We start from the raw sequence: 15,532 nt of genomic DNA, 5'->3' as shown, positions 1-15,532 counted from the left end.
TTTTCATTCTCAAGATAACATTCGAAAGATTCCATGTCCGCAAGGTTTGCAAGCTTTTCTGTTGTCCTTGAAATCCCACGCATAATCGTTGTCGGAGGCTTCTGATCCTCTGACCCGAGCAAGGTCCGAATATCATAATTCAACTTGCTCCTTTCTTATCCCAACAACTCTATTCTTTACTGTAAACCCTGCCAAACTTCGGTCGTCAAATCTTCTGTCACCTTCACGGATTTATGTATCTTTCACTTTCCCCAACAATTTCAAAACTAAATCACGTTTCCAAAATTTTCTGTAATATGTCCCAGATGACAATTGACAGACGGAAAAGGTTCATTTGACATTTTAAAACTAACAACAGTATAGCTGGGTTACAAGCCACCACTTGGCGTATTTCTTATAGAAATCCATCGTTTGGATGCGCTTTCCCGAGGTAATTAATCCCTAGGACAGACTCATGCGATTCTCAAACACCTCTAACACATCTGAAAAAGCAGTCTTCCTTCACTTGATTGCGCTTCTATTTCCTTTGACGTTCTATCTGCCACATTTCTGGGCATCACAAACACATCTCAATAAAATAAATAAATAAAGCCACAAGTAATATAATGATGTCTTCAACTGCTACCATTTTAATTATCTTCCGATTTGACCATTTTACAATATCTCAACTGATTTCCATTATCTGTGCGGAAATTCCGAACTCTCAAATTAAAGTCCGTACCCCAACTTAATATGTATCTGAATTTATAACTTAAAATATTAGAAGTAATTTATAATTGAGATGCTTGTATGTTAAATCTTGAACTTTCTTCAACGAATAAGATTTTCTTGAAGTCTGGACGAATGTCCAATTTTATTAGACTCTAAATATGTACTTATTGAACTCACCATAGGTCTTGAGCAATATTTCTACGTCTCCAGGTACTTGGTTTTTAATTTCTACCTTCTACGCGAGTCCATCCTCCATATGCACCTACCAAAGGTGTAATCCTAGAACAGGCTGATGCAATTCTCAAACCAATATTAACACATCTGAGAGGACAGTGTTCCATAAATTGATTACGCCTTCGTGTGTCGAATTCCTCAGAATCAACAACATCTCCACCCTCAAGATATTCAGGGAAGTCGCTTACTGACTTATGACTCATTTCTTTCTGTCAATGTGCTCTCATTTTCCATCCCCAAGGATACAGCTGCTTCAACCACTATTCCCACACAGGATGGCGATTTCTTTAACCTCCAGATATTGCTGCAAATGTCAGTCCATCTTCTTCACCGACACCTTTAAGGGAAACTTCTCGTGTGGGGCAAGACATCTTCCTTAATTTTAACGCAAATTTCCTTTTATTTCGTTAAGCCCACTTTTTCTTCAATGATTACAACTGATCCTCTTTAAATGCAGCAAAATATCATCAAATAGGACTCTGTCTATCGGTTTCACAAATTTCTGCAAGTTCAACACTTTCTCTTTCTTATGCAGTAATTAAACACCAAAATCGTTCAAAAGGAAATAAGTTTTTACAACAATTACACGTTGTTTACTAAATTGCTTTCACGAGCACCATCTCTCAAATACAGCACACCAAGTGACATTCAAAATGGCAACTGTTGGGCATTAATCGATTAATGCCCACCTCGAAACCTGTTAACATCATGACTTCAAATCCAAAATGGCGCTACGAAAATAATTCAATTTTACTGTTCAATTTATCGGATAATTATTATAAATAATTCGTACTCAGAGCCCATCTATTTCCTTTTAGATAATCTAAACTCAACAATGGATGACTTCTGAATCATGAAAGCTTATTGAGGGATAATGGGTTTTATCAAAAGACAAAATATTCTATGAATTTTATATCATCTATCCCTCTCGCTCATTTAATCAATTTTTGATGTCTCATTGGAGCTCAAACGTCATCGGCAATGCAACCACGTAAATTCTATCCTTTTATTTGTGCTAGATTCTTGAGGGGCTCAATGTTAACAACAATAACGTGGGTTAGACCTATCTGGAAATCTCTTGTGTGTAGCAAGCCAGCTTCCGCCATGTCTTCCAAGAGAATTTCGTCCCATCCACGTGGCTGTTGCACCTTCTTGGAACTCACTTTTTTTCGCACGACCTTCTGTTTTTTTTTTCCAACACTTGAGTGGATCTATCCCACTTCTGATATGTAGCAAGAATTGCTACGGGCCCACACCAGAACATGCTGGAGCACCCTTCATCGCTTGTCTCCGGGAGTGAGCCCCCATTGCCCATTCCAAGAGAGCCACGAATCTGGCGTCCTCCTCGCTTCACTGGTGAAGACCGACTGAGGAGCCGATTCGATTGTGCCTTTGGAATAACTCGCCGAGCACTCACAACCCCATCTAGCGGAATTATAGCGATGTCGTAACTTGAAGTTAGCCGTTGATATAGCACCCCTCAACGTTACACCCCAACTGAACAGTGATTGGTACCGTTGGCTTAGAAGAGTCTTCATCAGGATGGGCTTTCTCCCTCCAACTCCTCCAGGCTCAACAGTCCTACTACATAATGTTGTGAAAGTTATAACATTTCTCTGTTATCTGGAATTTCATGTCTAAAGGGACAAATGATAAATCTCATGAAACAATTTATTCAAATTCAACTGAACACAGTGTCTCTTTCCATATTTCTCAAAATCCCAGACAATCTCTCGTCTGCAATGACTTTTCCATTTTAGGGGCTTTCCTGTGAGATGCAGCAAATGATCAGGATGCCTCCCAGACCTTTCAAATTTGTGTGTGGTTTTAATGGTGATACAGTGCTTTAGGGAGCCCTACAAAAGTGCATATACGACATAGAGGGAAAGTATTAGACAATTTGAGTGAAGTGAAATGGATTCAAGAGTAAGTTTGGTAATCCACTTAGAACCTCATGACTTGCATGTTGTACTCAGGGGTGAATTTAAAATTATACCCATCCACTGGGGAGTCATTATATCAGGACACAAACAAGCAAATGTGATAAATAGAATGTACAAGTACCTCTAGTGAGCGATTTTGACACTCTGCCACAAGAAAATTTGCCATGGTTGAGGATTAGTATGTGACAAAATTGAAATAATCCTCAGGCGTTGTACTTTTGACATACGCTCCTTTTTTGGGGGCGGAATGGGGATATGGATGCCTCTTAGAGCTTTCAAGAGGGCTCGTTTGATACCCAAAGAAATGGGGAAGTTGGTGAAAAGGGCGCTTTATACCATGCCACTTTGAGACTCTCAATTCAATTTTATTATTTTCGAGATACGTGCGTATCTGGTGACTCGAGAAGTGAATAAAAATAAAATTTATTTGCACCATTTTTTATCAAAACATTTAATTTTTTATGTGCACTCTCTTTTTGATGCTATTTTCTGGTATTTGGGGGTTGTTATTTCTTCCTGCTGTCTTTTTTAGCTATATAGGAGCCCCTTTCTTCCTCTTTTTTTTATAGTTTAATATTATTATTGTGTATCTTTTCTTCTGACTTTCTCCGGTTGAAGTAACAACAAAAAAGGGAGTGTAAAATTGGCTGTAAGATGAGGGAGGGTTGAATTGTACATATTGAAGTGGATTGGCAAATTTTTTTTTATATTGTTCAGCAAGAAGAAAAATGAAAAAGGAAGCCTAAGGTGGAGGTCGATGATCGAAAGCGGAAACCATCAAGGTATCAATAAAAGAAAAATATCCGGCGGCGGCTACGGAAATCGTTATTTTAGCTGAGGAAGATGTCTAACGAAAAAAAAAAACGAAAAGAGTACCCAGCCCCAGGGCTTGGAACTTGATGAAGATTCTGAGGGAATTAAGGTGCAGATTGAAAAATGTTTTTCTTTTCACTCAGTCCGCTAAAGTAATCCCCATAGAGAGTGAGAATTTTCTCTGCAAAATAGATAATATGGTACTGTCTCATATGCATATTGCAATAGCGTGTTTTAGTATAAATTATGCGGGTTAGTTTGTGTTTGAATGGAAATTTTGAGGATAATTGTTAATCCACTCTCTCTTGCACATCTCTCTGATGCAAATTTGCGACCAGTGGTCATTTTAGCAAATTATACCCACCTGGATGCGTCACTTCGCAGGGTAGAGAAATAGTATCGCCGACCACGAATTTAAATGCAGCCGATTGTGATATAAACATGGGTTCTGCTTTAACTCCACTCGCGTGGCTGATGGCACCACCTAAAAAACAAGAGAGATATTCATTTAAATTCAATGAACAATAACCATCATACAAAAGGGTTAACTATCAATTTACAGGATTTCCCGAGGACTCGGAAAATAAAGCATTTTGTTCTAAAATTAAATTAAAAATCCATCAAAATTGTAATTACTCCAATAACGGAATTTTTTGTTCAAAACCATACTGGGATTGTTTTTTATATCATCAAAGATCACTTCAGCATATAATGCGCAAGTTCTGACTTTAACAATTTATTTTAGAAAGTTTAAAACAATATGTTGCAGATGAGAGTAAGCAGATTTTTGGAAATAATTCAGTAACCATTTGTGGCTCGAATTCAAAGAGAGTATAATATTAATATAATGTGGATCCATTGTCTTTCAGTTGCACATAAGAGAATAGCACTACCGATCGGAATGTTAAGAGACATGCTCCATATTTAGATGAAAATATAAACCCTAAAATACTATTTGGTATTTTTTGTATACTAGTTATTAGTGATTCATTTAACTATGAACAGTTTACTCTGAGGAAGTTGAAAAATGGGTAGCAAATTCAGTTCCCCATTTTCCCTTAATCAGTTATTACTATTTCAGTGAGCCCTATAAAAAGCTTACAGATTCTTTTACAAGGAAGGGGGTAAAATAATCAAATCATATTCAATGAGAGTATTGTAGACTCAAGTTCTGTAATCTTAACAAAATCTTAACAAAAGCTCATGGCCTCCGAACAGATTAAAGCTTTATTAAAGTTTTCGGTGACATACCCTAATCACGAAAATAGACGGGGCTTTAAAGTTCCACGGGAAACCTTTCAAGTTTAATAAATATACCTTTGAGTTAGCTATATATGCGCTTGCAACCCATCAAAGGGGCACTTAATAGGTTAAATGGTAGAACACTCGATCTAATACATGCGTCCTGAATTCAAATCTCTTTTAAAGCACACATTTATTATTATGGGAAACTGGGGCACCACCAAACACTGCGATTTTTTAAATAGGTATTAGATTTTAGAGAATGAGACTTATATGAAATCATAGATACTATAGGGATACTTGCCCACCGAAAGAATGATCCAGATAGTTCAAGTAGTTCAAAAACGAGAATCTTTTTCCGTAAAATTGTGAGATTTTGATAATTTTAGTCATTTATATATCTACCTGGAAAATGGAATTGAAATATATTAAATTAAACTTCACTACACCAGTACTTTTGTACGTGTTTTGGGATAATATTTATGTATTTATTAAAGAAATTAATGTTTACATTTTTTTAAAAGAATAACCAAGAAGAAGTCGATTGTTGTCAAAATGACGAAAATTCAATGGACAAATGTCTTCGTTTTGTATTCGCTTTAGTTTTTTGCTATTGTAATCATTTATTCTAAATATTGCAGTGTTTTTTTTTTGAGAATGATTTACATTTGTAATATATTCTTTATAATTAAGATCTGTGGTGAATGCTCAAAATAACTTCAATGGGTGAGAAAAAGAGGTGTTTACTGGTGCCCCACAAAGAGTTTGGTGGTACCCCAGGTGGTTGGAAAAAATCGAAAAATGCATGGTGAAAAAATTTTCCTTTTTCTGAAAATTGCATTATTTTATATCATTTTTATATACATAAATATGCAGCCTATACCCAAGGCTATAACCTGGGGTAAGCAACATTTTTCTAAAATTCACAGTTTTCTTGGGAAATTTAGTCAAAAGCGCATCTTTTAAAAGTGTTTGGTGGTACCCCAGTTTCCCCTAAATTTAGTATTTAAATTTTGCATTTTTTTCATAAAGAATTTGACTTTCTTATATTTGCAAAATCTATCCAAAATAGAAGCAAAGGACACGTATTTAGTTTCCCATAGAAATTGGTTTATATTTGTCTTTTTTTCAAACTCAATCATAATAAAAACAGTCTTGTGTAAATTAGATTAAGAGGTATATTCTTTTTTTCAATATTTCTTTATTTTGACATTTAACCATGAAAAAAAACTAAAGCTTCATAATATGAGCATAATGTGCTATACCTGAAAATAGATGACGTCATAAAATTGGGTCCCGGTCAAAATACCGAAAGCCAAAATCCCGAATGGACCAAAATCCCGAAAGCCAAAATCCCAAACTCTTAAAAGTGTCACAGCTACTCCCACGATTGCACCCGCGCTTGCTGGAGGTAAAGGGAAATCTTCTCTGTCTTGGGAAATTATGCTAAACATTTCCCTCCATATAATTTCATCCCTTTGAGGATTTTGAACATTCGGGATTTTGGCCTTTTCGGGATTTTGGCGTTCGGGATTTTGGCTTTCGGGATTTTGGCTGCCACCGATAAAATTATATATATTTTTTACTATTTAGATAGATCCTAATTTCAATTAAATTTTTATTTATGGCAGGTTCTAAATCATTTTTGATAAACTTTCTCTAATGAACATAGCATCTTCAGACATAAATTAGATAATTCACGAAATAACCTCATCACCTTCTATAATAATAATCGACAAGTGAAGAAAATTATTTGGGCAATCCCCCATCTGTCCATTAAACTGCATTGAAGGAAATTGAGCACTATAAATCCATTTCCCAATACATCTGGGAATTTCTCATAAATGTGTGAATTGCAATATTAATTATGATGTATACATTCAATCACAAGTAGTTACTAGAAGCTTTGGGGATTAATGACTTCAAAATTGAATGTTAGATAGACACATACGACGTAGATGACTCAAACAGAATCTCCCATAAGTCCGATGATGTGCCTGGCTTCTGCAAAATTCAATAGTCTCCTTCGAAATGAGATGCATGCAATTTTGGGAGTAGGTATGGTGAGTATTTTGCCTCAGTAATGATGAAGAATGAGTAAATTGATAATCTGCATAATTTTCTCTCTGGAATGCCCAACATTGTTCATTTGCTGATGGGGTAATGGATTATTCAATAATCCTCAGCCTGATGATGGTTAGAGGGCTAATTGGGGAAAAATTTGCAATGGCTCATTAATCAGAGATGTTACGAATTATTTTGCATAATAATTGTGCCATTGAGTCTTATTATTAGTACACCCCTTTACCCTACCCTTCAGAGATATCGGTCTCATGATTAATTCACATCACAGTGTCGTCTATTTAAAATTGGCAGCCGTATCTCTCTCGGAAGGGGCTTGGTAGACACAATGTGATATTGTTGTCATTAATTACAAGAATACATCTGTTTATCAGTTGGCACAATTCACAAGGTTTATATTGTTAATAATCATTCATGAGTCGCATTCACGTGCCAATAGGTGTTGACATGTTTAATAGTCAATGAGGAGGATTATTCCTCCCCCTCAATTTAAGTATAAGGTAGATGGCATAATTGAAAGTAAATCACCTATTACGTATAATAAACATTGCATTGTACAGGCTTATGTGCTAATTTCAAATACAATAATGATTTCAATCGACCCCCTTAATTGCACTATAGATTAAGTTACATAGGTCTTTGTCCTGGAAATGCACCTTTAGACCTCATTAATTCCTCAGGAAGGCTTTTTACTCACAACCTTTCATAGTATTTTAATTTTCAATCCATTTAGCATTAAACTTGCAGATTGTTCAATTTTGTAGGCACCATAGCGAGGGCGTCTTCAATGATCAATTGAGGCAATTTTCAGTGAACCAACACACCATCTTTGAGATGTTCCTAGCTTTTTCCGTTGTGCTCGTTAGGCTAAAACGCTAAAAGCAGAAAAATAGGGGATTCAAAAAATGTGAGTGTAAAGATATAAAGGAAAAATATATTTATTGGAGGTGAGAAAATATGCAAATTTAGCTGTGTTGTGTAAAAAACAGCAAAATAAAATTAAGAAATATCGTCTGTGTGCTGTGAAAAATCTTCAACACACGATTTTATTTCATAAATTCACCATGGGCGCATTGTATAGGATAGAGAATATCAAGGCTATCCATATCCAATAACAGATGTACTAATACGGAAACTCTTAAGAGAATGCAATGCTATGTCAGGTTAATATGACACCATCTCTACGTCAGTAATCAATATAATCTATGTCATCATAAAATATTGTATATTGCCATATTGATATTAATAATTGATATCTTCAATATTTTCAATTCGTTTATTGATTTATTATCCAGTTTAAAACCAATTAAACCGTGTTATCGATATTATCCTTAATGTATATTTTGTATGACCTGTACAATCTCTTTCTGTTTGCCGATAATGAAGGTTTGTGTTAGGGAAATTTGTGTTTTATTTCTAAAGAGAACAGTTCTAACTAGCCATAGAAAATTCACTAATTTTAAGATGCAACATATCTATAGTTCATTACATTTCTTTGATAATATTTTTTTTTAGTATGAGTTCCGCCCGATGCATTCAACTGAACATCTAGAAAAAGATATTTTACCGATGCGATAAAAAGTAATAAAATGCACTTCCTCTACTCAAAATACTCCGCGAGAACGGAAGGAGTATCGACACTATGGTGAATGCTCTCCAAAACAAGGTACATTGTAATTATTACACTGTAATACCAATCTGTCTCAATACGATTAATAAAACTAAGAACTATTGAAGGAGACACGATAGTGTCGAAATCTCTGGAACCTTGAGTGTTTTAATTGCTGAAAACTGCTTTTTTTCAGCTAATTTTGTTCACTAGGATCAGAAGGACAATTTGTATTGAAATACCAGAATAAATTGATAGGGGACTCTCCGGTGGTGGCCAGTGGATTTGAAGTCACTTCACAAAGAAAAACACTTCTTTAATCTTTCCCAGAGCTTTCGGTCCTGGATGTGGACCTTCTTCAGTGGTCGACTAAACTATGTTTTTTGTACTTTATGAGGATCGTTATTTTGTGTGGGATTGAACAATATCATCACTTTCAGTTTATCAATTGGGAAAGTTTTTTTTTCCAGGAAATTGTTTTCACTGATTTTCAACTTTTTTAACAATTTTTCTTAGGTACGGATGTGATTTGGCGCTTTCTGTAAATAATTTACATAATTTACAGTATAATTATTTACAGAAAGCGCCAAATCACATCCGTACCTAAGAAAAATTGTTAAAAAAGTTGAAAATCAGTGAAAACAATTTCCTGAAAAAAACCTTCCCAATTGATAAACTGAAAGTGATGATATTGTTCAATCCCACACAAAATAACGATCCCCATAAAGTACAGAAAACATAGTTTAGTCGACCACTGAAGAAGGTCCACATCCAGGACCGAAAGCTCTGGGAAAGATTAAAGAAGTGTTTTTCTTTGTGAAGTGACTTCAAATCCACTGGCCACCACCGGAGAGTCCCCTATCAATACACATCACGCCAGTTCTTCATCCAATTGTACCAGAATAAATGTTAAGAATAATTACATTGAAAATGCGTAAATTAACGAAATACGGTGAGGGCTTTGACGGTGACGGTGAGCATTTTACTGTCAATGTGATTCTGCCCTTCCTAATAACTTTTCAAAATAGAATCTTAGTGAAGCAAAAGCAATAACGTTACCTCAAGCAAATTTGATATCATTGTACTCTAAGTTTGTAAGTGGATACCCCCTAGAAAAAAACCCACATGATGTAATACTTCAAATCCACATGTGTGTGTACTTTTGTGAGTTTTTTTCTCATGCAAATGCTATTTTATTTGGATGCGAGAAAAATCTACAAATGTATGAGAATATCTCATCAGAGAAAAAAACAGTATTGAGAACTCTGAAAAACGAGCTTTCAAAATATAATGAAAAATTTGATTTCAATTGCAATATCTTTCTCTCGATAGAATCGCTTTTTGTTGACATTGTGTTGGTAATTTTATCTCCATTTTCCATACGAGAATAGATTTTTTTCTCCACTGAGCTTTATGTACAGAGAGCATAGTGGCAAAAGTTAGGGTGAATGCAGAGATATTAATTGCTTGAGACTGGCTCTGGGATAAAAAGCTCACACGTGGAAAGTTGTGCTCATTGCGTTCGAATGTTTCCACCAGGTGCTGGAGCACACCTGCTGGGGAAATGGATTAGATTAGCTTATGGTGCAGGGGAGGCTGTCGTGTGATATTCAGCACTATAATTATCGCACGATTAAGCATCAGGAGCGGCATTTCCGGAATTCTCAAAAGCCACCCACTCCAATAACCAACTTTTCTGGTTAGTTGGTCACCAACTCATGTGATACTTTACAGGGAGTCATCTGTTCGTTCTTTTTTTCCTGTTCCCATTCCAGCAATAGACAGAAGTAACAGACAGGATGTTGATGGCTATAGGGAGAAAAAAAGGAGCGAAAGTTGCGGAAGAGATAAAATTCCAATATTCTTCCATCACATTCCAATTTACCACCCATCCATGGGAAAATTCTTTTCTCAGTCACTCCAATTTTCAATTGCAATCGACTCGCAGCAATATTTCATCACGAGGACTGGATGAGAGTCCAATTTAATGAACAAACACTTTTTAAAACATCTCCATACATTTCTCAAAACCTCATCCTATCCCCATCCTTGACAGCGACATTGCTCTTCCTCGGTGGATGTTCTTCCGGTGAACCATCAAGTCGACAGTTTAAATTTATGGCATGGAAAGATGCTGTATAGTGAAGAAATTGACTAATTCTTCAGGGTGTTGCTTCCATCTAGGGATTTAAATTGATTTAATTCCAAAACCGACTGACAAGACACGACACTTTTAATTGCACACATCACTTTGTGTCGCATCACCTTCTCTCCAAAATTCATTCTGACTTTTTGACAACATTAGGGACAACAATAATTTTAAATTTTCTGTAAGGGATGGTTCTATCTGGATTAAAAGTCTAACTGTACATTTCTGTAATACGAATAGGGGTGTAATTTTTGCATTCCCTAGACTAAACTTGCAATAAAAATAATTTATTTCCTCCACTTTCACTTTCAGACAGTTTGGTCAAAAATGAAAATTTTTGCCTTTTCATAGTTGCATAAACATACAGCAAACATTACTGACATTACTAAATTTTCTCTTACATGGAAATAAAAGATTTTTTAAAGTGTTGAAACTAATTTGAATATTCAAAGTTTATCATATTGTTTCAGGAATCGTTTTCTTTAGAATAATAGTACAATAAAAATATTTTAAAACCTATAATATCGAAAAGAATTACAGGCAGAGCTTTCTCGATGAATATTCTTCTTCTTTTAAATTAGGGCTCGCATAGTCTATACTGATCCTGGATAATAGCTTAAAAATTAGGCAAGAAAGGATTGGGTAAAGAAAATTTATGCAAAATACCTCTAATCGATGATCATAAAGTTCTCAGTGTATGTGAAAAGTGAGAAAAATCGTGCAGCCATATTTTACAGGCAATATATTTTCGAGGATCAGCTTGAAATCTTTTAAAAATTATAGCAAACTATTAGAGTTTGAATCGTAAACTAATGATGTACTTATTAATTTAAGAGGATATTTGGACTGGATAATTAACCCTTTAAGGACGAGTGGAACACCGTTGATCGTTGAGTTAAAAATATTTTTATTCTCGTAATTCTGATAAAGGACAAGATAACTTTCTGTACCCAAAAAAGCTGAGATCGTAAAGCATATGAGCTAACCGCTTAGTTTTTGGGTCACTACTGATAACCAGGTCGTTAAAGGGTTAAACTTCCAGTCTGAAGACCATATTAAAATAATAAATAAATCTCTAGTTTACAATTTAAGCACTAATAGTTTCCAATAATCAATTATTCTATCAATTATTCTAATTAAAAATAATTGATCATGATCTTCTTGTACCATTCAGTAATTTTTTAAGTTATAAATTTTGAAATTATAAAAGTCAATTCATTTAACAGAATCGTATGGGTTGAAGACCGCATGAATTTTAATTTCTGAATAGCCATATAAATATTAAAAGATTTGACAAAGTCTGTGAAAAGGGATAGGGGATACTAAGGTAATATGTGCCTGTTTCTGATTTAGTAAAGTTCGTTATGAGATATTTTTCATTTGGATGATGATAATCTTCTCTTTTTTCTTCTTTCAAAAAGCTCAATTTGACGACTAAATATAATATATCCCGGCCCTCCCTATTTGGAAAACGGATGTGCCCTGTATGTTGTTCTACTTGGTGCAGCATTCTGTTGCTCTTTTCTTTTGAAAAGCTTTTGTTGCTGTATAGAAATGAGTTCAAAGCATTTCTGGTCAGTTGGAGAATTCAGGCACTTATCTCTCTTGAGAGCCCAATGTTGAGGCTACAATTGAGGCTATATCGTCCTGTTGACCATGGCTGCATTCTCTCGAATATGTGGATGTTGCTGGAATTCCCAGAGTCTCATAGCCACATAAACTACAAGAGTACAACATGCACCCTCTCTCGATGGACATTAGAGCGCCCCATAGAGATAAAATTCAGACCATTCCCGGTAAACGTGCGATATATTTTGTGTATTTTATTAAATGTGCCTCACTGAAAAATGGTCCTAATTAAATTTATGCAAATCATGCATGAATTGCCAGATGTATGCGGTGTGCAGTATATTAGCAAGAGGTTAAGCTGCAATTTTGCTGAATTGTAATAGCTGTGCTTGTGATATTTAGCTGAAAAATCCACAATAGCACTTTAATTGAAACCATAATCTGTCTTGGCTGCAAAACTCGGATGATAAAGGACAAGTTACTAGAGAGCGCACCAGAGAATTTCATAGAATAACTTGATTTTAATTAACAGACGCGTTGAATTTCCGGAGAATTCAACTTGCAAGAGGATCCGTCAGCCAAAGGGGATGGTATTTTTCATTCACAGCACGTGGCATGAGAGAAAAAAAAGGTATCGTGAATTGCGTCTAGTGCAATTACCATGCTGGTGAATGACACAAAGATGATTGCAATTTAGATCCATGGGAGTGCTGCTCCTAGTCACCCCATGAATCACTTTCAGATAGCACTGGGTGAGAATTTATCCCGTCTAATTGGTCAATTTAAGAGAGACAATGGGTTTTGGATGGAATCTAGGTCAGTGTAAAGTCGCTCCAGAGTTGGGTCATCGAACAGGTCGGCAAGGGTCATCATATGGTCGCACTATCGAATTTTCCTCTCTTCTGGCACACTTGGTGTGCAGAAGGGTGCCTGTGGACTGTGGTGGATAAGGATGTCGGTCTGCCTGGCCACACTAACCCCATCAGAAACATTCAATTGACAAACTGCATATGATGGGAAATTTATTTGAAAATCCACAATGACCGCACTGATACCAATTTCATACACATACAATGTACTCCTTTTGGATTTCTAGTGGATTCAGGAATATATTTTAACTCATCTTGGTCTCCATACTCTCCATACTTCTCTCTTACCTAGAATCAAGGTAATCTTCCGATCATTATTCAACATAATGTGTATGTGTATGGGATAGTTTATTAGCTGAACTCTACAATATCTTCTGAATAATTACAATAATTACAAAATATTCATGAAATTAGATTGTATGCAGGGGATTATGACCATTGAGATAACCCAAATTCAGTTGATAGAGTGAAAAATTGCTAATACCTTTGCTAAATCAAAGAGCTTGTGGCATTGTTTAAAAAGGGGTTGCGTATGGGTCACGAACACTAAAAAACAGCATATTTTTCCTATAGTTTTCTTTTCAGAACAATAAAAAATCTTAAATTCAATCCATTAAATGATTAAATATAAAAAACTACAACATTTAAACTATGCTTCCTGAAATTGTTAATAGTCATTTTAAAAATCAAACAATGGAAACTGATTTACAGAAATCTCTTTTTAAACTCACTTTTCGGTGGATAAGATTCAAGATTGAAATTAAGAAATGATTTTTTTCATATTAGCAAATGAGTTAACCCTTTAACGACGAGACAGTTTTCGCTGACCGAAAATCAGTAATAAAAATGAAACCGATAAACAAAATCAATAAAAGGTTTTACATCTAAACTTAGAAAATCCAATAAAGACTTATTTGGTGTATTTTTTGTCTCTATGAACGATAGGGACAAAAATAGGCCAAAAATTTAAGTAATTTTTCTGACGATACTAATGACTGATAATTTTCACACTAATGAAAAATATTATGTTTGAGTATTGTAGTTTCTTTTTCCAAAACGGTTTTGCTTAAAAAAATTGGAAGTATAAAAAATAATTAAAACCAACTTTCAATATGAGAATTTAAAAATTCGTCATTTTTTAGGTTAAAAATTTATTATGCAGCAAATAGCTGGAGACTTGCGAAAAATATCCTAGACTCCTTCACCCTTCTACTTTGCAATTACGTACAAACATAATAAAAAAAATTACTTTAGGTAGTCAGGAAAAATTATTTTCTTTATGGTACACCGGTGTTCCAATCGTCCTTAAAGGGTTAAACTTCAAGATAAACTTTTTTATGTTTTGGTTTTAAGGCAATATTTTCAAAATTCAGAAAATTATCTTGAAATTTTATATACCTATTATAGTAAATATTCTGACTATAGAGCTTATTAAAGTAATTCGCTTTGTGTTTTTGTAATAATTATTTAAATAAGCAAAGAATACTCGACCGCGTCTTAAACACGCAGGATCCCCCCTACATGAAGAAAGGATTTTCTAAAGAAAATCAAAGTAATTTTTTCAAAAATAAAATATATTATGTATATTTTACATCATGCTTCGTCTTATAAAACATTTGTAACCAAAGAAACAAAAAAAATCTGCGGTAAACTTGTAACAAATCGCATCTACTGGAAAGTTTTTTTTCAAAAACGTTTTTATCAAAAAATCAAGATATCTTGATAATGGCTATCCCGAAAATCACGTTTGGGAGAAAGTGCTACTTCCTCTATGGACCGATGTGCCATCGCTATTATTATGATGATGATGTTTATTATGATTATTATTATTATTACACTCTTAATTGTTTCTTAAAAATAATCGTATTTTAAATTAGGTTTAATTTTTAATTATTAGAACACGTTTAATGGATGTAAAATATTTAAGTTTATGCTGAAATTATCAAATTTTTATTATGATTCTGTAAATTTCGCTTTAAAACAACTTAAACCTTTTATAAGATGATACTTTATTAAATTATTTTACTTGAATTATCTCATAAATACCCAGCTTTTCAAAATAATGTTTTATTCAATGTCAAAGTTGGAACATGGTTTATTAGCTTAAAATGGATTCCATATAAAATTCTTGGAAAGTTTGTCTTTCGCTGTTATATTCCTGGATTTTGCTGTGATATTTGACTATACCTTGTTCTGTCTCTTTAATACACTGCTCTTATTCATCTTCGACGACAACTTTTCATTCATAGACAAAACATATATATTCAGAGGTCTTCAATTCCAGGAAAGATATTATTGAATTCAAAAGATT

The 15,532-nt window shown here is 34.5% G+C and overlaps 1 protein-coding gene across 7 annotated transcripts in view; it reads right to left on the bottom strand.

The window, feature by feature from the left end:
• LOC129797993 (limbic system-associated membrane protein-like) overlaps positions 1-15,532 on the bottom strand; it is a 79,119-nt gene that overhangs the window by 47,874 nt on the left and 15,713 nt on the right. For all 7 annotated transcript variants that reach the window (XM_055840925.1, XM_055840957.1, XM_055840948.1 and 4 more), the window contains exon 3: positions 4,066-4,185. In XM_055840925.1, coding sequence (XP_055696900.1) covers positions 4,066-4,185 — 120 coding nt within the window. The remainder of the gene's footprint in view (positions 1-4,065; positions 4,186-15,532) is intronic.

The sequence above is a fragment of the Phlebotomus papatasi genome, chromosome 1 (genome assembly GCF_024763615.1).
Source record: "Phlebotomus papatasi isolate M1 chromosome 1, Ppap_2.1, whole genome shotgun sequence".
Classification (NCBI taxonomy): Eukaryota; Metazoa; Arthropoda; class Insecta; order Diptera; family Psychodidae; genus Phlebotomus; species Phlebotomus papatasi.
This window is presented reverse-complemented; position numbering and strand designations above follow the sequence as displayed.